Consider the following 24,681-nt stretch of genomic DNA (forward strand, 5'->3'; position numbering starts at 1 on the left):
CCCTCTGTGGGGTACCTAGACAAATTGGAATTGAGGGGAATGAGAAAGCTGACATAGCAGCTAAAGTGAGAGCAGCTAAATTGGCCTGTCAGAAAAAACATCACAGTTCATCATAATGCCCCCACCCCAACCTATTGTGCCATGGATAGCAAAGAGAGTGATGGCTGAGAGGGAAAGACAGTGTCAAGAAATCACCAAGAAGCTGCAGTCAGTCAAACCAACTATTCAGCCATGGCGCTCTTCCTTTCAGACTCGGAGAAGGGACGGAATGGTTGTCACTTGCCTTCGCATGGGTCACTGCTGGTGGACACATGCTCCTATCTCTTGTGGAATGAAGATCCACCCGAATGCAGTTTTTGTGATCTCACATTCAGACGATCCTTTTTTTTAACATTGTATTTCTTGTATGCTGATATTGGGGAAGCCTTTTATCTACTGAGGGACTTACCCTTAATTTTAGGCAATCACGAGACTATATCAAGAAAACTGTTGACATTTTGTGTGCTATTAAGACTCCTGCCCAGTTTAATTGGATGAAAACATTAAATTCCTAATAAAACACACAGAACAACCAAGAAATTTTACTAATATTTGATTATTTGGAACATAATTCATCAGCAGTCAATGTTAGTGCCAAGTGTTTCAGTTAATCTAAATAGTTTCATAAATAAAGCATTAAAATTTATTTTGAAAAAGTCAACATATTTTGTGAAATGATTTATCTAAAAGAAAGAAATAAAATAGATTAGGGAAACATTTGATGCACCTCAATTGCTGTAATAGATTTAGATCATCATTCAGAGGCATGTCAAATGTTTCTATAATCTGTTATAATTCTTACTTTTAGACAAATCATTTCACAAAACATTTGACTGATTTCCTTTTTCCATATGAACTTCTTGACACTTCATTTACATAGCTAGCAGCAGCTGTTAGTGAAATATTTCAATGTTCCCACAACTCAGATTTTTTCTTATTCGTCCTGATTACTTTCAAGTAATTAACTTTTTTTCTTCAAAACTAGAACTCACGCTGGTGAATTTGATACCCCATTTATTCAATTCCCACTCTTCATTTGGCTATGAAAATTTGGGCAAAAACCCAGTGCATCGTTTTTATAGGGAGTCTCGTTTCCACTCTGCCCAAAAATTTGACCAGAATATTTCAACTGTTATTCATAGATGAAATACATGCCTCTTTTTGTGCTGTCAATTGCAAAAAATCTGTTCCACCAGATATAAAATCCAAAATCTTGAGAATTACGAGAGTCATCATTCTGATGATATCAACTTTAAATACAATTTCAATATGTTGGCTACATTTCATATGCAGATATGTATGACCTAAAAGAGCTGTACGCAGTATCTCTGCGGTGCGTTTTCACCTCTGCAAACTCTTAAAAATGTTTGCAGTCATTTACTTAGTTCGTGCAGCCCAGTAACTATAATAAATAATGAAAAGAAATTATCGAGTGAAGGTATTAGTCTGAAAGATTTTTTTCTTAAAGTCAGATGATAAAAATTTCGTAGCAGTCAGCTTGTCCACTCTAGCGCTTCACTGAGATGACTCATAGCTGTCGCTATCCATATTCTGCGTGCTGCAACAACAAGATTCAAACTCGTTTGATTTCAAACATCACCATTTATGCCAGATGACCATCAATGGTGTGGATGTTGCCAAACTAGGGCACTTCTGTAGCTATACCTGCAGTCATATTTTGTCACCTGAAGCTGTCGTGTAATGTCGGTTGTATGTGTTGCTCCCTTAGGGCATACCCATATGGCACTTTCCCAGCATCGCACATGGAACTATAAAAATGTTGTTAACAAGGTTCCATGAATGATATAGACTTAAAATTTGCACACTTCTCATGTTTTTAACGTATTTGCCCAAACAGTTGTGAAAATGAAAAGCACTCTGATAGCCAATTTACCAGGCTGTCAGTTGAAAGTGCACCATATGAATTCAATCTGTATGTGCCTTAAAGTTCTTCATGTATGACAGTACCAGAGCAAGTCACACCAAGTTTTGAGATGTTTTACCAGATTGTCACTGTGCAATAATTAAGGCAGGAAATGCATTGGATGGTGACATTTTTTATTGTAAATTGTTGAAATGTCAGATATTACGAATGACTTTTTAGGCCATATCATTGATTTTGCCGTATTTGCTGTAGTCCACAAACTTTATTATAATTTAATGCAACCAAATATTTAATATTAATTATTGTTTAAAATTAATTGGACTGGTCATAGATGACTTGGTAGTATTAAACATAACAGCTATTTGTATGTTCTGGTATTGGACTATGTCTAAAGTTAGGCTGTCAGTGTAAAATTACTCTACGGAAGTTCTATTTTTAATTGTAATTGTGTTTTGCAGCTGCTTTCTTGCCCTCCAGCTCTACGTTACCATGTGATTCATCGACAAGGCCGGACTCACAAGCTCTTAGTGCGTGGTGATTCAGAGGGTTCAGTAGTAGTGTGGTCTGTTCCAGATGTAACAGATGGGCAGCTATTACAGATAAAGCAAGAAGAATTTGACAAGCCACCAGGTATTTCATAATTTTTTTCCTTGATGCTGTTATCTAAGTCCTACTTTATTGTAGTCCTCTTGTCTGTAGTAGTGTATTGTGTTTTAGTGTGGTTTAATGGGTTTTGCATCCTTCTGTATTTTGAAGAAGATGGTTATCAAACAGTCTGTTACCTACAGTACAGGCCCTCCATTCAGAATCAGTCTTTTTAGCTTTTCACTTGTGTTAACTGCTTTTATTTTGTTTCCATAACTCTTCAGTTTTCATGTCTACATCTACATCTACGTGATTACTCTGCTATTCACAATAAAGTGCCTGGCAGAGGGTTCAATGAACCACCTTCATGCCGTCTCTCTACCGTTCCACTCCCGAATGGCACACGGGAAAAAATTTTTCCGTGCGAGCCCTGATTTCTCTTATTTTATCGTGATGATCATTTCTCCCTATGCAGGTGGACGCCAACAGAATGTTTTCGCAATCGGAGGAGAAAACTGGTGATTGAAATTTCATGAGAAGATCCCGTTGCAACCAAAAAACACCTTTGTTTTAATGTTTGCCACTCCAATTCACGTATCATGTCTGTGACGCCATCTCCCCTGCCCTTCTTTGTACTTTTTCGATGTCATCCGTCAGTCCCATCTGATGCGGATCCCACACTGCACAGCAGTACTCCAGAATAGGGCAGACAAGCATAGTGTAAGCAATATTTTTGGTAGACCTGTTGCACCTTCTAAGTGTTCTGCCAATGAATCACAGACTTTGGTTTGCTCTACCCACAATATTATCTATGTGATCATTCCAATTTAGGTTATTTGTAATTGTAATCCCTAAGTATTCAGTTGAATTCACAGCTCTCAGATTTGTGTGACTTATTGCATAATCGAAATTTAGCTGATTTCTTTTAGTACTCATGTGAATAACTTCGCACTTTTGTTTATTCAGGGTCAATTGCCACTTTTCGAACCATACAGATATCTTATCTAAATCATTTTGCAAGTCATTTTGATCATCTGATTATTTTACAAGACGGTAAACGACAGCATCATCTGCAAACAGTCTAAGATGGCTGCTCAGATTGTCTCCTATGTCGTTAATATACACTCCTGGAAATTGAAATAAGAACACCGTGAATTCATTGTCCCAGGAAGGGGAAACTTTATTGACACATTCCTGGGGTCAGATACATCACATGATCACACTGACAGAACCACAGGCACATAGACACAGGCAACAGAGCATGCACAATGTCGGCACTAGTACAGTGTATATCCACCTTTCGCAGCAATGCGGGCTGCTATTCTCCCATGGAGACGATCGTAGAGATGCTGGATGTAGTCCTGTGGAACGGCTTGCCATGCCATTTCCACCTGGCGCCTCAGTTGGACCAGCGTTCGTGCTGGACGTGCAGACCGCGTGAGACGACGCTTCATCCAGTCCCAAACATGCTCAATGGGGGACAGATTCGGAGATCTTGCTGGCCAGGGTAGTTGACTTACACCTTCTAGAGGACGTTGGGTGGCACGGGATACATGCGGACGTGCATTGTCCTGTTGGAACAGCAAGTTCCCTTGCCGGTCTAGGAATGGTAGAACGATGGGTTCGATGACGGTTTGGATGTGCCGTGCACTATTCAGTGTCCCCTCGACGATCACCAGTGGTGTACGGCCAGTGTAGGAGATCGCTCCCCACACCATGATGCCGGATGTTGGCCCTGTGTGCCTCGGTCGTATGCAGTCCTGATTGTGGCGCTCACCTGCACGGCGCCAAACACGCATACGACCATCATTGGCACCAAGGCAGAAGCGACTCTCATCGCTGAAGACGACACGTCTCCATTCGTCCCTCCATTCACGCCTGTCGCGACACCACTGGAGGCGAACTGCACGATGTTGGGGCGTGAGCGGAAGACGGCCTAACGGTGTGCGGGACCGTAGCCCAGCTTCATGGAGACGGTTGCGAATGGTTCTCGCCGATACCCCAGGAGCAACGGTGTCCCTAATTTACTGTTAAGTGGCGGTGCGGTCCCCTACGGCACTGCGTAGGATCCTACGGTCTTGGCGTGCATCCGTGCGTCGCTGCGGTCCGGTCCCAGGTCGACGGGCACGTGCACCTTCCGCCGACCACTGGCGACAACATCGATGTACTGTGGAGACCTCACGCCCCACGTGTTCAGCAATTCGGCGGTTCGTCCACCCGGCCTCCCGCATGCCCACTATATGCCCTCGCTCAAAGTCCGTCAACTGCACGTACGGTTCACGTCCACGCTGTCGCGGCATGCTACCAGTGTTAAAGACTGCGATGGAGCTCCGTATGCCACGGCAAACTGGCTGACACTGACGGCGGCGGTGCACAAATGCTGCGCAGCTAGCGCCATTCGACGGCCAACACCGCGGTTCCTGGTGTGTCCGCTGTGCCGTGCGTGTGATCATTGCTTGTACAGCCCTCTCGCAGTGTCCGGAGCAAGTATGGTGGGTCTGACACACCGGTGTCAATGTGTTCTTTTTTCCATTTCCAGGAGTGTAGATCAGGAACAATAGAGGGCCTATAACACTTCCTTGGGGAACGCTGGATATTACTTCTGTTTTACTCGATGACTTTCCGTCTACTACTACGAACTGTGACCTTTCTGACAGGAAATCGCGAATCCAGTCGCACAACTGAGGCGATATTCCGTAGGCACGCAGTTTGATTAGAAGATGCTTGTGAGGAACGGTGTTGAAAGCGTTCTGGAAATCTAAAAATACGGAATCAGTTTGACATCCTCTGTAATAGCACTTATTACTTCATGATTATAAAGAGCTAGTTGTTTCACAAGAACGATATTTTCTGAATCCGTGCTGACTATATGTCAATAAATCGTTTTCTTCAAGGTACTTCATAATGTTCAAATACAGTATATGTTCTAAAACCCTACTGCAAATCGACGTTAGTGATATAAGCCTGTAATTCAGCGGATTACTCCTACTTCCCTTTTTGGGTATTGGTGTGACTTGAGTAATTTTCCAGTCTTTAGGTACGTACCTTTCTGTGAGCGAGTGGTTGTATATAATTGCTAAATACGGAGCTATTTTATCAGCATACTCTGAGAGGAACTTGACTAGTATACAATCTGGACCAGAGGCCTTGCCTTTATTAATTGATTTAAGCTGCTTTGTTACACCGAGGATATCTACTTCTATGCTTCTCATCTTGGCAGTTGTTCTTGATTAGAATTCAGGAATATTTACTTCATCTTCTTTGGTGAAGGAGTTTCGGACAACTGCGTTTAATAACTCTGCTTTAGTGGCACTGTCCATCAGTGACTTCACCATTGTTATCGCGCAGTGAAGGTATTGATTGTGTCTTGCCACTGGTGTGCTTTATGTATGACCAGAATCTCTTTGGGTTTTCTGCCAGATTTCGAGGCAGAATTTCGCTGTGAAAATTATTAAAAGCATCTCGCATTGAAATACACGCCGTATTTCGAACTTCTGTAAAACCCGTTTTGTGTACCATGGGGGATCAGTACCATCACTTATTAATTTATGTGGTATATATCTCTCAATTGCTGTTGATACTATCTCTTTGAAAACATTCCACAACTTTTCTATACTTACATCATCAGATCAGAAGGAGTGAAGACTAGGACATGGAATACAAAATTCACCAACTATTTTCCAATAATCTAGAAATTTGCCAAAAAAATTGTGGTTTTTGTGAAATGGTGAAAAGAAGGGTACATTTGACACTTCTTTACAGACACTGTTTTCTAGTAAAGCTTCAAAACCAGTCTCATTCAAACAACATGTTTTAAGTTGACCCAGGACAGTGGGCCTAATGTCCAACATGGACTAACGATGTTACTTAGATTGAGGCAAACTAGCCAGAAAAACCTCTCTGCGAATATAGTTTCAAATTTGACTTCTTATATCTCATTGATTAAAGGCATTGATAAACATGAAACTTTGGACACAACTACTTAGCAACATAAGGTTTCCTCTTATAAAATATCATTCATGTACTGCTTTCTAAAGTTCTAGAAAATCAGTTCAAACTTTATTTTTTCATAAAATTTGCAAAAATAGATCACATTCAGTTTGCTTTTAGAACATTTGTTTTCCATAATTGATTTCAGACTAATCAAATTCGGAAAAAGCGTCATGTTTTATTTTCCTATGAGCACTAACAATACCAGAAAATGACAGAGAAATTTGACGGCTACATTGCAGCAATCTGTTGTTCTTGTTTCATTGCATGTGGTTTCTGTTTTATCTCACTATATTGCATTGGTCCATGTTGACATTGTCCCTACCAGTTGAAGAACATGAACCTACAACCCCACTGCCACAGGGGTGGTATCCAATAGCTATGCTATACCAGCCCAGGTGGGTTTATTCATCTGGGTTCCCAAGCATGTAATATGATTTGTTAATTCGATTCGAAAGCCTTGTGGTGGTACCAGCCTGCTTACAAAGCCATTTGCCAAGTACTTTATCTCCGATTCTCAAGTCTGTAGGAGTATCTAAAATAGGCAGCAAGCAAAAAGTAATATTGATTTTTAACTTCGGAAGATTGCAGTTTACATTTTTCGTAATTTTTGAACCACTTTCTGCCGATCATTTTCTGGAAATTGATACTTTGTGTTGTATGCTGATACTGAACGAACAGAGTGTGGAAATGAGGTGTTGTTCTGGTGCGCAACAAGCATCCTGTCTTTCGGACTAATAAAATGAATGAGCTGTGCCTTGAGGGTGCATAAATTCCATCAGAGAAGTTAACAGTAAAAATTGAAATTGTTGTTTGCTTGCCGCCTATTTGAGATACTCCTACAGATTTGGGAACTGGAGATAATGTACTTAGCAAATGGCTTTGTAAGCAAACTGGTACCGCCACAAGGTTTAGAACCTACTTTAAGAAATCAAATTACACACTTGAGAACATGGATGAAGAAACCCACCTGTGGCTGGTATTGCACAGCTATTGGGCAAGAACCGTATGGCGATGGGTTGCCAGTTGTTCTTGACCCAGTAGTGACAGTGTCACCATGGACCCATGCTATTTCGTTGGATATTTCTTGTCAATTTAAAAATAAAATCCATATGCAAGAAAACGTGGGTAGCATGTTGCTGCAATGTAGCCTGTTAACCATGGTACGTTCCCTCAAATTTCCCGTCGTTTTCAGGTATTGTTAGTGCATATTGGAATATTGAACGTGATGTTCTGAATACTTCAAAATATGCTCTTCCAAATGTGATTAGTGTGAAATCAGTTATGGAAAACGGATTTTTTTAAAAGCAGATTGAATGGGATTCATTTTTGTAATTTTAGCAAAAGTCAAGTTTCAGCTGATTTTGTAGAAATTTAGAAATCAGTAATGTGAATGAGGATTCATACTGGAAAACCTTATGTTACTAAGTTGTTGCTGTCCAAAGTTAAAGCTTTATTTACAGTGTATTAGCTCAAGTTGGAAATTAAACTGACTGCTCTGGTGTGGGGGTTCTTAAAACATGTTGTTCCATATGACTGGTTTTGAAGCTTTACTAGAAAATAGTGTTTGCAAAATAAGTGTCAAATATACCATGTTTCTCAACTTTCCACAAAAATTATCTTTTCAACAAATTTTTACATTACTGGAAAATAGTAGATGAATGAAATTTTGTGTTCCACATCCTTGTGCTACTGACTGCATATCAAGTTTCATCTTCAGCTTGTGTTTACTCTACCAGACATAAGAATCAGAAGTTAAAATTTTTTTCTGCCATGATTTTCACACCGAACTTTTTTACACCCTTTTTTTTTTTCAAATTATCTAGCATTGTTAGCCTGCATTGGATAATCAAATACACTTTTTTTGACAGTTAAAGCCATTATCTTCCTAATGAGCTCAGTTTGGAAAATTTTACAGAGCACAGTTTTTTGCAAAATCAGGTCAAAAATGCCTTAATTTTTATCTTTTTACAGAATTTTCAGTTTTGCAGTTCATTCATTGAATATTGGAAAGTAATACATAAATGAAACTTCTTATTTGAGAGCAATGTGTTTTTTAGATAACTATATCTCAAGTTTAATGTTCGTCGTACCTCTAAGCAGAAAGACCATTCTTAATAAGAAACATTTTACTTTAATTAAATTTGTCTTGGTCTATAAAAAGTTGTGTATCATTGTGCTGCTTTCGTGTACCTGCCTGAGTATGAAATCAGTAACTTGATGTCAAATTGAAAGAAGCAAGTAGTACTTCAAGGTCATTCTTTCTATGAGACACTTTCAGAAAATGTACATTGTAATCACCATAAACAATAAATTGCTTCCCTCTGTTTCAAAGATAACATAACAAAGAATGCAAGTTTTTCAGAAATAGCAGAAAATTTCCCAATGGTGACCTATACACCACTACAATTAAAAAGTACCATTACTTAGTTTAAGCTCACAGGCACATGCTTTTATACATTGCTCTACACAAAAGTTTTTAGTTTCTAGATTTTTCTCTCTGTGATAAATTTGAACATTTGTGGCAACTCCTGCTCTCTTCATAGTGTCTCTACTTACATGAGCTTACAGCTTATAACCGCCTGCTTTTACCTTTTCCATATCTTCGACTGTATGATGTTCAGACAGGTATAGTACCCCTGTCTCACCCTCAGTTTCTAAATCTTCGAAAAAAAACAAGAAGCTCATCTACTTTGTTTTTTAATCCCCTGATATTCTGATGATGCAATATACTAACTTTATTTTTCACCATATATCTATGAGAATCTTGTGATATTTTCACATCTCTAGTACCTGCCTGTCTCAGCATTTCATTAAGCTTAATTTCATTCAGTATTGAATCATTGGACACAGATCTTAGCCTAAAAAAGAGGTGCTCCCACGAGTTTGAGCAGCCCCCTCCCCACCCCCGCCTTAAAGATTTTGCCATTATCCCGGCCAATTTACCCTTCCTTTTCCTACTGCCATGCAGACCATGCCTTGTGAAGTCCCACCTACCAATAGTATGTACAGGAATCAAACCCATACCTGACAAAGTAGCCACCTGAAGAACTGATAAAACTCCATATTGACCCCCCTGACAGAGCTGTTCAGCTTAGAGACTGCTGGTGTTTCACCACCAGCAAGAAATGATGGACTGCACTTCATCGCGTCTCATCCGCCCTGATGCCGCCCACTCCGATCGAGGGCCCTCCCCACAGGCATCACCCAGCTGCAGCAAAGGCCACCTGGCAGGATGGCCATTGTCGGGAGTCCGGTGGAAAACGCACCCAGGAAGGCATCCTCACCCAAGAGATGGAGAATGGGCAGGGACTGCAACGCAACGATGAGAAAGTGGGCTGAAGATCTCAATGCACGATGTATACGATGAACCTTGGAAGATGCCCTTCCCCATTTGGCTCGCTCTTCGGAAAAATTTTGAGGAATGGGGGTCAAACTCTACCCTACAGGGGACAGCCACAAAGGCTGAAATGTGTGGAACTTCTTTTGGTCGCCTCATACGACAGGCAGGAATACCTCAGGCCTATTCTAACCCCCAGCCCCGCAGAGGGGCGTAAAAGGAAATTGACTCTGATAGTAATGCTTTTCAAACAACCATCACAATATTTTCCCAAAACCGCACAAAAGTGCCGAAACATGTATGGGTGAAACAAAACAGAAAAAAAGTGTCTTGATAATGCAGAACTTCTCATCCTATTTTCGTAGCAAGCACGGACATAACAAGAAGAAGTGCACCACAAGATGATTAATCCGAAGACCTGTTAGAAACAGGTTCAGTAGTTGCCGGATAACAGGTGTCACCGTGCTTGTGCAGCTACGATGATGCAGGAAGCCTATATGTTCATTCTTGTAAAGCATTAAAAAATCTTACACTATGTCATAAAAGAAACAAGACATTAGAGGATATTCTAAGAGTGTCAGAATATCATGAACCATGCTAAAATGCTTAATTCAAGTGCACATTCGTGTGCCCAGATTTGGATATAAATTTTCTTGGAGTACTAGTACTGTATTATCTAGTGTTTTGTTCTTTATTACGGCATAATGCCATACATGCTAGAAGATGAAAACGAACAGTTGAAACTATTCAATAGTGTGGAATTAAACCCTTTGTTTAAAATAAATTGACTCTCTCAGCAGAAGAAATTAATAAAAGCCAAATTTTTTTGGCAAACCGACAAAAATAATTTCACTGTTCTGCAAGGTGATTAATACTTGACTGTCACAAAGGTGGAAATAAAATAAAATCTGAAACTAATAACATATTTTAGTCTTCCATAATTATGTGAATGTATTTTAATTCACTTGATAGCTCCCGACCACAGAAATCTGTTTTGTTTTCATTTGAAGTGAGAGCAATAAATGAAGAGGGAACAGCACAATCACTAAACATAAACATGGGTCAAGTGGAGACTAGCCACCTCCCCACTACAACTCTGACTGCTCTGCAGTTCAGCCCCGGACCTATGATATTTCTGAACCAGGGAAATAGTGCCCCCCGCCCCCCCCCCCCCCCCATCCCTCAAGCATTTGAGGTAAGATGCCAAAAATTTAAAAAAAATCAACTTTTCAAAAATATGTTCATTTTGTAGTGCACATCTTTCTGAAGAGTCTGATACATAAAACAAGTGTGTTCAAAGAAATGTAAGACATGTCATTTGATTTTAAGTGTGCCAAAGTGCAGTGCCAGGCATCTTCACACAGCATTCTTCTATCACACGTCAATATTTTTTGTTCTGTGGAATTCAAACTTGTAATATTTTGTAATGGATGCCATCAAACTATATTCAGGACAGTGGAAATTAAAACAGCCTCTCCCGCTCCCAGTCGGCCGGTTTGACATCCTGCCCCTCGTTCCCTTCTTCCCTCCCCCTCCCCCTCCCCCTCCCCCTCCACCTCCACCTCCTTGCACTCTTTATTGCCTATTAGCTTATAACTTCTTGTTTTGTGTGACATAAAATTAAATGTATAATACATAAGGGTAGAGACAAGCAAGACAGTACACATTTCTTCAATCCTAAAGTCCTAGCATTTTTTTCTTTCTAATATTGCTACAGCTTTACATGTCGTGCTTTCCTTTCTGGGAAAGAATTCATTAACTCATCAAAGTTTGTCAAATGTTTTGCTACATGAAAAAACGAAATAATGATGTCTAATACTGAAAAAGCTGTCAATACAAGTAGTACTCAAGACTGGTGTGGTTTCTTGAACTGATTACATGTATTTTGTCACTATCTGATAGATAAAATGGAACAGGCCTGCCTAATATGGCAGTGATTTTAAACACACACACCAAATAAATAAGACTGTTTTGGCACAAATGGTCATTTTTATAACAAGACAGAATATAATTCGTGAAGTACCAATATCAGATGCCTATTAGGCCTCCTACAAGCAAAAGGTTTTATGTTATGAAATAGTTTCACATTTCATTCATACGCTCCAGCTTCTGAAGCATGGGATCGAAAAGTAGTAGTACGAAATTTTTATATGAATTTGGAATCGTCATATTCTTCCATAATTTGTGTGATGTCCTCATGTCTTCTCCTTCCTTATTCTAACAAACCAATCTTGTCATCACTAATTCTGTAACTATTCCAGCCAGTGTCAAAACTTATTCTCTGGTTAACTTCACTGACCCTGCCACAATCACCGGTTTAGTTATCCCGCATTTATTCTCCAGTTAGGCGTTATTACGTGTTCATACAATGCGTTTTCTGCACTACTCACAGAATAGAACTTCAGTGGCTGCTAGCTGGTGACTGTACAACTGGCCCTTATTACAAGTGTAGCAGTATGGCCAAAAATTTTCTGTCAAAATTTCATTTTCTTGGACACACAGAGAAGGTAATACGTAAGCTTTCTTACCTGTTATTTCCTGTTGGTCATTTATTTCCAATCTGGTGATCAGAATCTATGGATTAGGCTATAACAACAACAATGCTGGTTCATTCGCAAACCCTGTCAACCACAAACAGCAATGGCATTCAGCCATTTGGCTTTATTCCTCTCAGCTCACTTAGCCCCGTCCCCTTTTGTCTGCGGAAAAGTTTATTTCTAGATGCGACGGGGATTCCCCTGTGAGAGACATAGTGTACACTATGCATGCATTCAAAAATCAACTTATGATTCATTCAGAAATCAACTTAGAATTTGCTCAAAAACCAACAGGAATGCATTTCAAAATCATATGAATAACCGATAGAACAACATGTGCTGGATGCTAGGTGCTTTGTGAAACAATTCTCCCCCCCCCCCCCCCCCTCCCTCCGTGAAATTGTTGCCCGAGGTAGATACCCGGCTTTGCCCCCCCCCACCCCCTACATCAAGGCCTGTTGCACATGTGTGAATTTGGCAGCTTAGACATGCCAGTAAATTTTTTCCAGGTATCATCTGGCTGCTTGCTGCTATTGCTTATACAGCTAACTGCCACACTTCTGTAGCCAGAAGTGGGAGAAGGTACTACTCATACGCAACTCAACTGCACATGTGCGTGAGCTCACTCGCAACTGCTCAAACAAATCTAATGTAAACAGTTGTGACATCTTCCTCATCAAAGGCAATTTGTTGTTATGAAGCATTGCAATGTCTTCCTAAAGCCTTTGATACATTTTGCTGGTGGCAGACACGTATGGCCACTGTGTTTTGTTGTTGTATATGACGCATTTCCTTTGCCATTTAAGTTTTTTTAATCTCATTCATATTTTCTTGTTGCAGTATTATTCTGCAGTAACGAGATAAAGTACTATCCTTTGTTAGAGTATTGGTTCTTTATCAGTCAAAGTTACATAAGTTTAACTGAAAACTAAAACAATTTAAAATTCCCAGAATTCTAAAAAATTCCAAAGTTTTCCCCTGTTTTCTCCTGGATGGAAAAATTCCCATGTTTCTCCTGGATCTCCCAGTTGTCCCAGGTCATATACATCCTGTAGGTAGTAGCCATGGAAGAGGTGTGGGCCACATCTTGCAGGAAAAATTAGGTGATAGGTACCAGGTCACAAGTTCTTTCAAGCCCAGTGCACGTCTTAGCCAAGTGATAAGAGGTTGTAGGATCACTGAACAAGGATTTTACAAAGCAGGATCATATTGTAATAGTGGGTGGAGCAGGAAACAGTATTGATAGGGATCAGGGCTACAATATTGAATGTGACCTGGTAAAAATAGGATCTGCAATGAACCATATAAATGTGGGCTTGATTTTTGTTTTCAAGAGGTATGACCAGGCCATACTATGGACAATGAAAAAACAAAAATACTGTCAATCCTCCTCCTTCTGGGACTGCATTACTAAAGAGGCCATCGAAATCCGACTGCAGGACGATCTTATTAATAAAAGACAGTGACCTTCAACTTAGTCAGGCTTGGAACCCTGCAGTCAGCGTGGAGAGAAAGGTGCGGTCCCAGAGATCGAGGACCGCCCCCAACGGTGGCAGCAGGGAGACTGCAGACCCCAGTTCAGACCCAGGCTCCGCTTCCCCCACCACTTCCAGTAGCTGCCGCGCTGGCGTCACCGAAGACACCAGGAGAGGGACAGTGGAGGGGGTAATGGCTAGTATACAGGGTGTTACAAAAAGGTACGGCCAAACTTTCAGGAAACATTCCTCACACACAAAGAAAGAAAATATGTTATGCGGACGTGTGTCCGGAAACGCTTACTTTCCATGTTAAAGCTCATTTTATTACTTCTCTTCAAATCACATTAATCGTGGAATGGAAACACACAGCAACAGAACATACCAGTGTAACTTCAAACACTTTGTTACAGGAAATGTTCAAAATGTTCTCTGTTAGCGAGGATACATGCATCCACCCTCCATCGCATGGAATCCCTGATGCGCTGATGCAGCCCTGGAGAATGGCGTATTGTATCACAGCCATCCACAATACGAGCACGAAGAGTCTCTACATTTGGTACCGGGGTTGTGTAGACAAGAGCTTTCAAATGCCCCCATAAATGAAAGTCAAGAAGGTTGAGGTCAGGAGAGCGTGGAGGCCATGGAATTGGTCCCCCTCTACCAATCCATCGGTCACCGAATCTGTTGTTGAGAAGCGTATGAACACTTTGACTGAAATGTGCAGGAGCTCCATCGTGCATGAACCACATGTTGTGTCGTACTTGCAAAGGCACATGTTCTAGCAACACAGGTAGAGTATCCCGTATGAAATCATGATAACGTGCTCCATTGAGCGTAGGTGGAAGAACATGGGGCCCAATCAAGACATCACCAACAATGCCTGCCCAAACGTTCACAGAAAATCTGTGTTGATGACGTGATTGCACAATTGCATGAGGATTCTCGTTAGCCCACACATGTTGATTGTGAAAATTTACAATTTGATCACATTGGAATGAAGCCTCATCCGTAAAGAGAACATTTGCACTGAAATGAGGATTGACACATTGTTGGATGAACCATTGGCAGGAGTGTACCCGTGGAGGCCAATCAGCTGCTGATAGTGCCTGCACACGCTGTACATTGTACGGAAACAACTGGTTCTCCCGTAGCACTCTCCATACAGTGATGTGGTCAATGTTACCTTGTACAGCAGCAACTTCTCTGACGCTGACATTAGGGTTATCATCAACTGCATGAAGAATTGCCTCGTCCATTGCAAGTGTCCTCGTCGTTCTAGGTCTTCCCCAGTCGCGAGTCATAGGCTGGAATGTTCCATGCTCCCTAAGACGCCGATCAATTGCTTCAAACGTCTTCCTGTCGGGACACCTTCGTTCTGGAAATTTGTCTCGATACAAACATACCACACCATGGCTATTGCCCCGTGCTAATCCATACATCAAATGGGCACCTGCCAACTCGGCATTTGTAAGCATTGCACTGACTGCAAAACCACGTTCGTGATGAACACTAACCTGTTGATGCTACGTACTGATGTGCTTGATGCTAGTACTGTAGAGCAATGAGTCGCATGTCAACACAAGCACCGAAGTCAACATTACCTTCCTTCAATTGGGCCAACTGGCGGTGAATCGAGGAAGTACAGTACATACTGACGAAACTAAAATGAGCTCTAACATGGAAATTAAGCGTTTCTAGACACATGTCCACATAACATCTTTTCTTTATTTGTTATTTGTGTGTGAGGAATGTTTCGTGAAAGTTTGGCCGTACCTTTTTGTAACACCCTGTATATTGGGTGCCGAGAGGAACAGCACAGCATTCGCCAGGAACCGCCTGAAGATGGCAGCGTGTACGTCTGCCGAAATATTGTGGAGAAATTACGACGCTACCCGGTCGGATACCCGAAAACCTGTTTAAATTGGAAATATGCCGCAAAAACTTCAGATCGCATAAAAGTGTTCCTGTTATCTGAGTATGGATTTTTTTTCTTGGGTGGGGGGGGGGGGTGGTTGTTGAAATGCACAAGTAATAGCAGAATAAATTAGATTACATACTGCACTTGGTTATTATAGGACTTATAGAAAAAAGTGTAACCATTGGTAATGAATAGCTTTCATGTCCAGATCAGACATGTGGCAGTTATAACGAAGAGCGCATTCAAAGTTATTGCCAGAATTTCCAGGGCTGTTTGAGTCTTCATACTTTTCGTCAGTTCAAAGACATTTGTGTTCCTAGTATCTTTTTTGTTGTCAGAGAGATGTTAAGGACATGTAAATTATTTGATTGTGTTGTGCGTAGCGATAGAGTCCTCATTGTGACATTACTTCTGCACCAGTGTGCTAGGTAGTTCAGTGTTATTTGGCCTGTGACAAATACTTTTGCAGTGTTGTATTATGTTTGAGTTGTTACGGGAGATTGTCGAAATTGAGAAATGGGGGTGAGTTACTCTATGAGCTGGGGTGTATTCTACTACTGAATATCACTGAAGGACTCTCACTCACTCATTGGTCATACCGGACTCGAGAATCCATTACCGCAGCAACGTATTTTCGCCCTCTGTCCCTGTCTTGGGCTATTTCCTTCCATTCACCTTCAATACCTTGGCTCCTCAAATCAGCCTTCACATTGTCCTCCCATATACGCCTTGGTCTCCCTACAGGACGTTTTCCCTCTAAGTGGCCTACCAGTACTCTGCGCACTGCCCTGTCCTCATCCATTTGAGCTACGTGACCTGCCCATCGCAGCCTACGTGATTTAATAATACTGATTATGTCAGGGCTTGAATAGAGTTTGTGAACCTCTTCATTATGCAGTTTTCATCACTCTCCGCTAATGTCATCCCTTTTCGCTCCGAAAATTTTCCACAAAATTTTGTTTTCAAGTACTCGAAATGGCTTTTCATTTTGCACAGTGAGAGACCAAGTCTCATTTCCATGCAGCATAACTGGTAGAATAATAGTTTTTTGTATTCTAATCTTTAAGTTCCTAGACAATATCTGCAATGAAAGTACTCTGTTCAGTGAGAAGTAGCACGCATTTCCCGCCCGTCATCTCTTCTTCAGTTCGGATTCAATCTCATTTCTCGAAGTGATATCCACGCCTAGATACTTAAATGTGTTCACTTTTTCAAACTGCATGTCTCCAACTCTTAAAATTTCCTGATCTACTGCTGTTGGCATTCTAGTAGTAACCAGGTACTGAAGGACTACAAAGATGAAACTTTCCCATCTGATTGGCAGACCTATATTTGTTGTTGTGAAGAGATTTTTGATTTAGTGCACATCAGTTGTGCACAGTCCGAAGTATAAGCCATCACTGCTGTACTTCTTGCTGGCCAAATATTACTGATGAAATTTTCTTATACTAGTAGGGTTCAAATTACCTTCAGATCAAGTGTTGCCACACAAATGTGTGTTAGCGTCATCTATTGCTGAGGTATTTTTTCCCCTTACTCTAATACAACCAGTAAAATACAAGTTTCGCTATCTTACAAGTAGAAGCACAATTCCAATTGCCCATAATTATTTTATTTGACTGCTGTGGCATTTTCCCTCTTCCGAGATGGAATCCAGAATTTCACTGTCTTAGTGTTGTGCATCACGTCTAAAAATCATGCTTGATATATAACATAATGAAAGCTATCAGCTATCAGGAACACTACATAGATGGCTGAAGCAGTGAACTTGGTGTAGTGCTGTTCAATAGCTCTATAAGACTATTTAAACAGTGCGGTTATAAATTTTGATATTTATTTCTTTTACTTTACAAAGCTTAATCCTTGAAATTATGATTAAATTTTACGTGGAAACTGATCTTATAGTTAAAAAACTTTACATTAATTCAGTAAATTATCATTCACTGCAAATTATTAGCAAAGAATTCATTACTGATTGGTGTTTGACGTGCCAGGGATCTTCAGTTGTTTGTAGACACAAGTCTGACATTAATAACAGTGTTTGCATCTTGTGAAGATCTGTATACCCCTTCAGTTCTTTATGTTGCCTGTCATTTGCTCCATGTAACATCAATAGATGATTTACAATGGAGTGCACTGCTAGAGGATGTGAAATTTTTGTTTGGTGTAACATTCCTTTGAAGAGAATTTTGTGAAGCAGTGTGATGCATTTACAATGCCATGCATTTTGAAAGGTAACAGCTTATTTTTCTTACAATTTAAAAGCTAATTTGGACTGCACGATTAACTGTTATGTCATTAGATAGAATCGGTATAAGTATGTTGCCTTTTGAGCTTTGCAGTGTAATTTTCAATAACTTAAAGTCAAAATACTCACAAATTTTATGTCCATCTATAGGTAGGAACATGTATTGTCAGTTCGTTTAATTTACTAACAATCAAGTAACAAAAGACACCAAATGTACTGTAATTATAATGTTTTAAACCTGTAACAATTCTGTTTATCATACTGTTAACTTAATGTGCTATTAGCTAACATAACAAGATTTAATTATCTTGTATTTAATGAAACCAGATTGAAAATGTAAACAAAGTGTTTATTTGGGCTGCTAAAATATAATTTGAAATTCTGTTCACACTAAAAATTAATATGCTTATATTTGAAACAGGAAACATGGTAGGAATATTTGGGATAATGTAGTTTCAGTGTAATTGACAAAAATGTAATTAGCATTGTTTATTCGTATCATTTCATTTGTAACCACTGAAAGATGACATTTTTTGTAATTATCAACAACTTCTGCAATTGTGATTAGCGAATACTATACACAACAATACATCAGGTGTTAGGAAGAGCATATAAAGCTCATCAGAAATTGTATGAAGGTTCCAGTACAAGCAGCTCTGTGTGATGTAATAAAAGTGTACACCTGAAACGATGACTGACTTTTCATGTATTTTGAGAATCGTAGTATTCTCTGGTCCGTCTTCACTTACGTACAGGAGAAGTCCTCTACAGTGAAGTGTTGAAATGAACATAAGTTCTGGCAACATTTATTATTTTGAACAAACTGAGTTGCACTCATCCAACTTTAAGAACATTTATTTCAGCTACTATTGACAAAATTAATATTTCATAAAGACGTTCACTTTGAATTATTTTCTTTTGACACATTTATCCCCAGTGAGGCAGTTACGCTGCAGTGGGTCGTATGAATAGAAAAGAGAATGTTCTCCAGAGAAAATTGTCAGAGCAAAAGAACATTCTCTGCAAAAGTTCTCAATTTTATGTTGTTGTTGCGGTCTTCAGTCCAAAGACCGGTTTGAAGCAGCTCTCCATGCTACTCTATCCTGTGTGTGTGTCTCTTCATCTCTGAATAAATATTGCAACCTACATCCTTGTGAATCTACTTACTGTATACATATCTCTCTCTCTCTCTCTCTCTCTCTCTCTCTCTCTCTCTCTCTCTACGATTTTACATCCTTCTGAATCTGCATGCTGTATTTATGTCATGGTCTCCCTGTACGATTTTTACCCTCTACCCCCACCCCACACACACTTCCCTCCAGTACTAAATTTGTGATCCCTCCAGTACTAAATTTGTGATCCATTGATGCTTCAGAATGTGTCCTTCCAAACAATCTCTTCTTCTAATCAGGTTGTACCACAAATTTCTCATCTCTCCAGTTGTGTTCAGTACCATCTCATTAGTTACATGGTCTACCCATGTAATTTTCAGCATTCTTCTGTGGCACCACATTTCAAAAGCTTCTATTCTCTTTTTGTTGAAGCTGTTTATCATCCATGTTTCACTTCCATACATGACTATACTCCAGACAAATACTTTCAGAAAGGACTTACTTACAGTTAAATCTATATTTGATGTTAACAAATTTTGTTCTTCAGAAATGCCTTCCTTGCCATTGTCACTCTACATTTTATATCATCTGTATGTTGGCCTTCCTCAGTTATTTTGCTGCCCAAATAGCAAAACTCGTCCACTACTTTGCGTCTCATTTTCTATTCTAATTCCCTTAGCATCTCCTGATTTAATTCAACAGCAGTCTATTATCCCTGTTTTACTTCTGTTGATCTTCATCTTATATCCTCCTTTTAAGACAGTGTCCATTCCACTCAAATTCCCCTCCAAGTCCTTTACGGTCTCTGACAGAATTACAGTGTCATCGGCAAACCTCCAAGTTTTTATTTCTTGTCCGTTGACTTTCATTCCTATTCCAAATTTTTCTTTGCTTTCGTTTACAGCTTGCTCAATGTACAGATTGAATAACATTCGCAATAGGCTACAAACTTGTCTCACTCCCTTCTCAACTACTGCTTCCCTTTCGTGCCCCTTGACTCTGATTACTGCCGTATGGTTTCTGTACAAGTTGTAAATCACTTTTCATTCCCTGTACTTTACCCCTGGTACCTTCAGAATTTCAGAGAGAGTATTCCAATCAAATGCTCTCTCTAAGTCTACGAACACTAAAAACATAGCTTTGCCTTTCCTTAACCTATCTTCTATGATAAGAATCAGTATTTCCTCATGTGTCCCTACATTTCTCCAGAATCCAAAATGATCTTCACCGATGTCGGCTTTGACCAGTTTTTCCATTCTTCTATAAAGATTTTTGTTAGTATCTTGCAACCATGACTTATTAAACTGAGAGTTTGATAATTTCCACACCTGTCAACCATTTCTTTTTTTGAAATTGGAATTATTACATATTACATTCTTCTTGGAGTCTGAGGACATTTCACCTGTCTCATACATATGGCTCATCAGATGGAACAGTTTTGTCCTTGCTGGCTCTTATGAGTTAATGAGCATTGCGCTTCCATTTAAATCTGTGGCCGAAAGAGTCAGTATACAGGAATTGTGGAACGAATCCTGTTGTCCAGGACTGTGTGCTGCAAAGGGTGCGGATTCACCATGAAATTGGGAAATTCACAGGCGTCTGTTGTCTGTTGAGGCCTAAGCACTGTAGTGTGCGAGTGAGACAGACTAGAGCCTACGTCATAGGGAAACCCAGTAGAAGGCTTTTGTGGCCAAGGAGACATAGCAGTGTTAAATATGGTGGACCTAAGATCAGCCGTAAAGGGAAACAATTATGAAAACTATTTAATTCTGTAGTAATGCAGGGAATGAAGCAACAGAAATTTTAATCTGCCATCATCCATAAATTTTCATGGTGATCCCAATAAAACTTGAATATGGCCATATCTATAATAGTTTAGGATTTACTGTGAAAGTGAAATTAACAGGTTTGTAACAAAGACCTGAATGCTAAAATCTGAATGCTTTGGTTGAGCTTAACAATCAACATTCCATATAGAAGCGCATCATTAAAATGACAAGTGTTGTATATATCAACTCTGTATCTTTATTTGTTTGAAAGATACAGTAAATTTAAATTTCAGTATTTTCACTTAATCATCAGATCATCATTTCCTCCACACAAAACACATTGAACGATGACAGCATGACACCTTATTGAATCATTAGGTAATAGAATATTTGCTGTAAAGTTTAGTGCATAATAGTTACTTTTGTTCTTTATTTATCAGAAAGCACATTGATGCAAGGCTACTGGCCATGACATTCAAAGTTAAGAAGGAAATTGTATTAGTTTTATGTAAAAGAATTTAATGTTTATTATGTAATGGATATTATTTTTCTTACAATTTAAAAGCTAATTTGGACTGCACGATTAACTGTTGTGTCATTGGACAGAATCGGTATAAGTATGTTGCCTTTTGAGCTTTGCAGTGTATTTAGAATGTGAAAGTGCCAAGCTTTGATTATTTAAATATGTTAAAATGTAAAGTGATGTAGAATAAGCTATAGCCAATCAGATCGATGGCTACAGGAAAAGGAACTGCCCTAGTCAGTTGAGCGAGGATATTCGGCGCGTGGGAAACATGGTCGTGGACGGGCAGAGGGAGTGCTGGTGCAGACGGCAAAGTGGACAGTTTGGCTGGAGACACCAAAGGGTACAGTTCAGATTGAGACGCAAAAGCGGACAGTCAGTCTTTAGCCAGCTAGGAAGTGAAACGACTTAAAAAATCTCACGTTGTGTGTATCACGGGACTGTCTCTGAGCGGTGAGCAGCTGCGTGCCTGCTGTGAACTCTAACTTTTCCCATAGATAACTTGTATTTTGCAATGAGATTGTGAGTGATCAAACTGTGTCAAATGGATATGTGCTGGAGTGTAACGGTAACTCTAAGTATGACTACTTTCGCTATTAGTTTGCTTTGCAAATAAACATTATTTTAACCAAATCACAACTGTGTGGCCTACATCATTTATGGGTCATTAATTTAGTTCCCGATATTATTATTGCTGTTATTATATGTTATGTTAACATTGTATTTCGCAAACTTGCCATCAACCAAACAATTTAACCAAAGGGTCACAAGTGTCTAATTTAGGGTGTGTAGTGTGACACGCGCAGTCCAATCCTTAGATGAGTTTGAGCCAAGACATTTTGTTGAAGAGGAACTGCATGTGAGCCCAAACATCTTTGGGATGTTAGCTTGCACTCGCCCAAGGTTGTCAGTTGTTCCAATAGAATATTGTCTACTCCTAGGGCCTTGGTTAAACTTAGATCTTTCAGAGCTCTATCATATCTCCCATCTCATCTTCATCTACGTCCACATCCTTTCTATAAAATTACCTTCAAGTTTATGTCCATTGTATAGACCTTATATATACTTCTTCCACCTTTCGGGTTTCCCTTCCTTGCTTAGGACTGGTTTCCTCCCTAAGTCCTTGATGTTCAAGCAGCTGCTTCTCTTTTCTTGAAAGGCCTCTTTAATTTTCCTGTAGGTGGTTTTTATCTTTCCCCAAGTGAAAAATGCTTCTAAATACAGACATTTGTCCTCTAGCCATTTTGCACTTCCTGCCAGTCTGATGTTTTAAACGTTTGTATTCCTTTTTGTCTGATCCATTTGCTGCAATTTTATATTTCCTCCTTTTATCAATTAAATTCAATATCACCTATGTTGTCCAATGATTTCTAGAAGGCATAGTCTTTTTACCTGTTTGATCCTCCACTGCCTTCACTATTTCATCTCTTAAAGCTATCCATTTGTCGTTTTTTGTATTCCTTTCCCCTATTATAATCAGCTGTTGCCTATTGCTCCCTCTGAACTCTCAGTGACCTCTAGTTCTTTCAACTTATTCAGGTACCAGCTCCTTAATTTTGTACCTTTTTCCAGTTTTTTCAATCTTAATGTACAGTTTGTGACCAATAAATTGTGGTTGGACTCCACTTCAGCCCCTGGAAATGCTATGCAATTTAAAACCTGGTTTCCAAATCTCTGTCTTTTCATTGTATAATCAATCTGAAACCTTCCAGTGTCTCAAAGTCTCTTCAACATATACAACCTTCTTTTATTATTCTTAAACAAAGTGTTAGCGCTGATTAAGTTATGCTCTGTGCAAAACTCTACCAGGTTGCTTCCTCTTTCATTCCTTTCCACCAGTCCATACTCACCTACTATTTTTCCTTCCCTTCCTTTTCCTACTATTGAATTCCAGTGCCCCATTACTATCAAATTTTTGTGTCGCTTAACTATCTGAATAATTCATTTTATCTCATTGCACATATCTTCAATCTCTTTTTCAACTCTAGAGCTAGTTGGCATATAAGCTTGTACTACTGTGGGGTGTGAGCTTCATGTCTATCATGGCTACAATAATGGTTTCACTGTGCTGTTCATAGTAGCTTACCCATAATCTTATTTTCTTATTCATTGTTAAACCTTCTCTTTCATTACCACTATTTGTTTTCATGTTTATAACCCTGTAGTCACGTGACGAGAGGTCCTGTTCCTCCTGCCACCAAATTTCATATATTCCTACTACATTTAACTTCAACATATCCATTTTCTTTTTTTTAATTTTCTACTCCAAGGGATCTAACATTCAATGCTTCGATCCATAGAATGCCTGTTTTGTTGCTCCTGAGTAGTCCCCATCCGGAGATCTGAATGGGGGCTACTTTACCTCCGGAATATTTTACCCAAGAGGAAACTATCATCATTTAACCGTACAGTAGAGCTACATGCCCTTGGGAAAAATTATGGCTGTGGTGTCCCCCTTTATTTCAGCCTTTTGCAGTACCAAAAGAGCAAGGCCATTTTGGTTGATGTTACGAGCCCAGATCAGTCAGTCATCTGGACTGCTGCCCGTACAACTACCAAAAAGGCTGCTGCCCTCTATAGAAACCATGTTTGTCTGGCCTCAGATACCCCTTCATTGTGGTTGCACCTGTGGTATGGCTATCTACATTGCCGAGGCACATGAACCTTCCCACCAACTGCAAGGTCCGTGGTTCATGGGGACACTCAGGTTCATATGAATAAAAAATTCAAAGCATATTCTCTGATAACGGAGGTAATTTTCACTATCTCCCCTCCTCCTTGAGAAGGTCCTTAGTGTGTGCCATCTGCTGTGTCTAGCACAGAACCCACTCATAATATTACATTTCATTTAACTTGATCAAACAGGCAAACTATTTAGTGTAAAATATGGAACTAGCATCAGTGTGTTCTGGAAGTGTTACACCGTGTTTCAATTTTACTTTTATGTGTGACAACAAATTACACTACTGGCCATTAAAATTGCTACACCACGAAGATGACGTGCTACAGACACGAAATTTAACCGACAGGAAGAAGATGCTGTGATATGCAAATGATTAGCTTTTAAAGAGCATTCACACAAGGTTGGCACTGGTGGCGACACCTACAACATGCTGACATGAGGAAAGTTTCCAACTGATTTCTCATACACAAACAGCAGTTGACCAGCGTTGCCTAGTGAAACGTTGTAGTGATGCCTCGTGTAAGGAGGAGAAATGCGTACCATCATGTTTCCATCTTTGATAAAGGTCGGATTG

At 39.8% G+C, this 24,681-nt stretch overlaps 1 protein-coding gene across 4 annotated transcripts in view; it reads left to right on the forward strand.

Annotated features, from left to right (window-relative positions):
- Positions 1-24,681, forward strand: part of LOC124721190 (WD repeat-containing protein 7) — a 375,749-nt gene that overhangs the window by 98,810 nt on the left and 252,258 nt on the right. For all 4 annotated transcript variants that reach the window (XM_047246033.1, XM_047246035.1, XM_047246034.1 and 1 more), the window contains one exon: positions 2,383-2,554. In XM_047246033.1, the coding sequence (XP_047101989.1) occupies positions 2,383-2,554 (172 nt within the window). The remainder of the gene's footprint in view (positions 1-2,382; positions 2,555-24,681) is intronic.

Source organism: Schistocerca piceifrons, chromosome X, assembly GCF_021461385.2.
Source record: "Schistocerca piceifrons isolate TAMUIC-IGC-003096 chromosome X, iqSchPice1.1, whole genome shotgun sequence".
NCBI lineage: Eukaryota > Metazoa > Arthropoda > Insecta > Orthoptera > Acrididae > Schistocerca > Schistocerca piceifrons.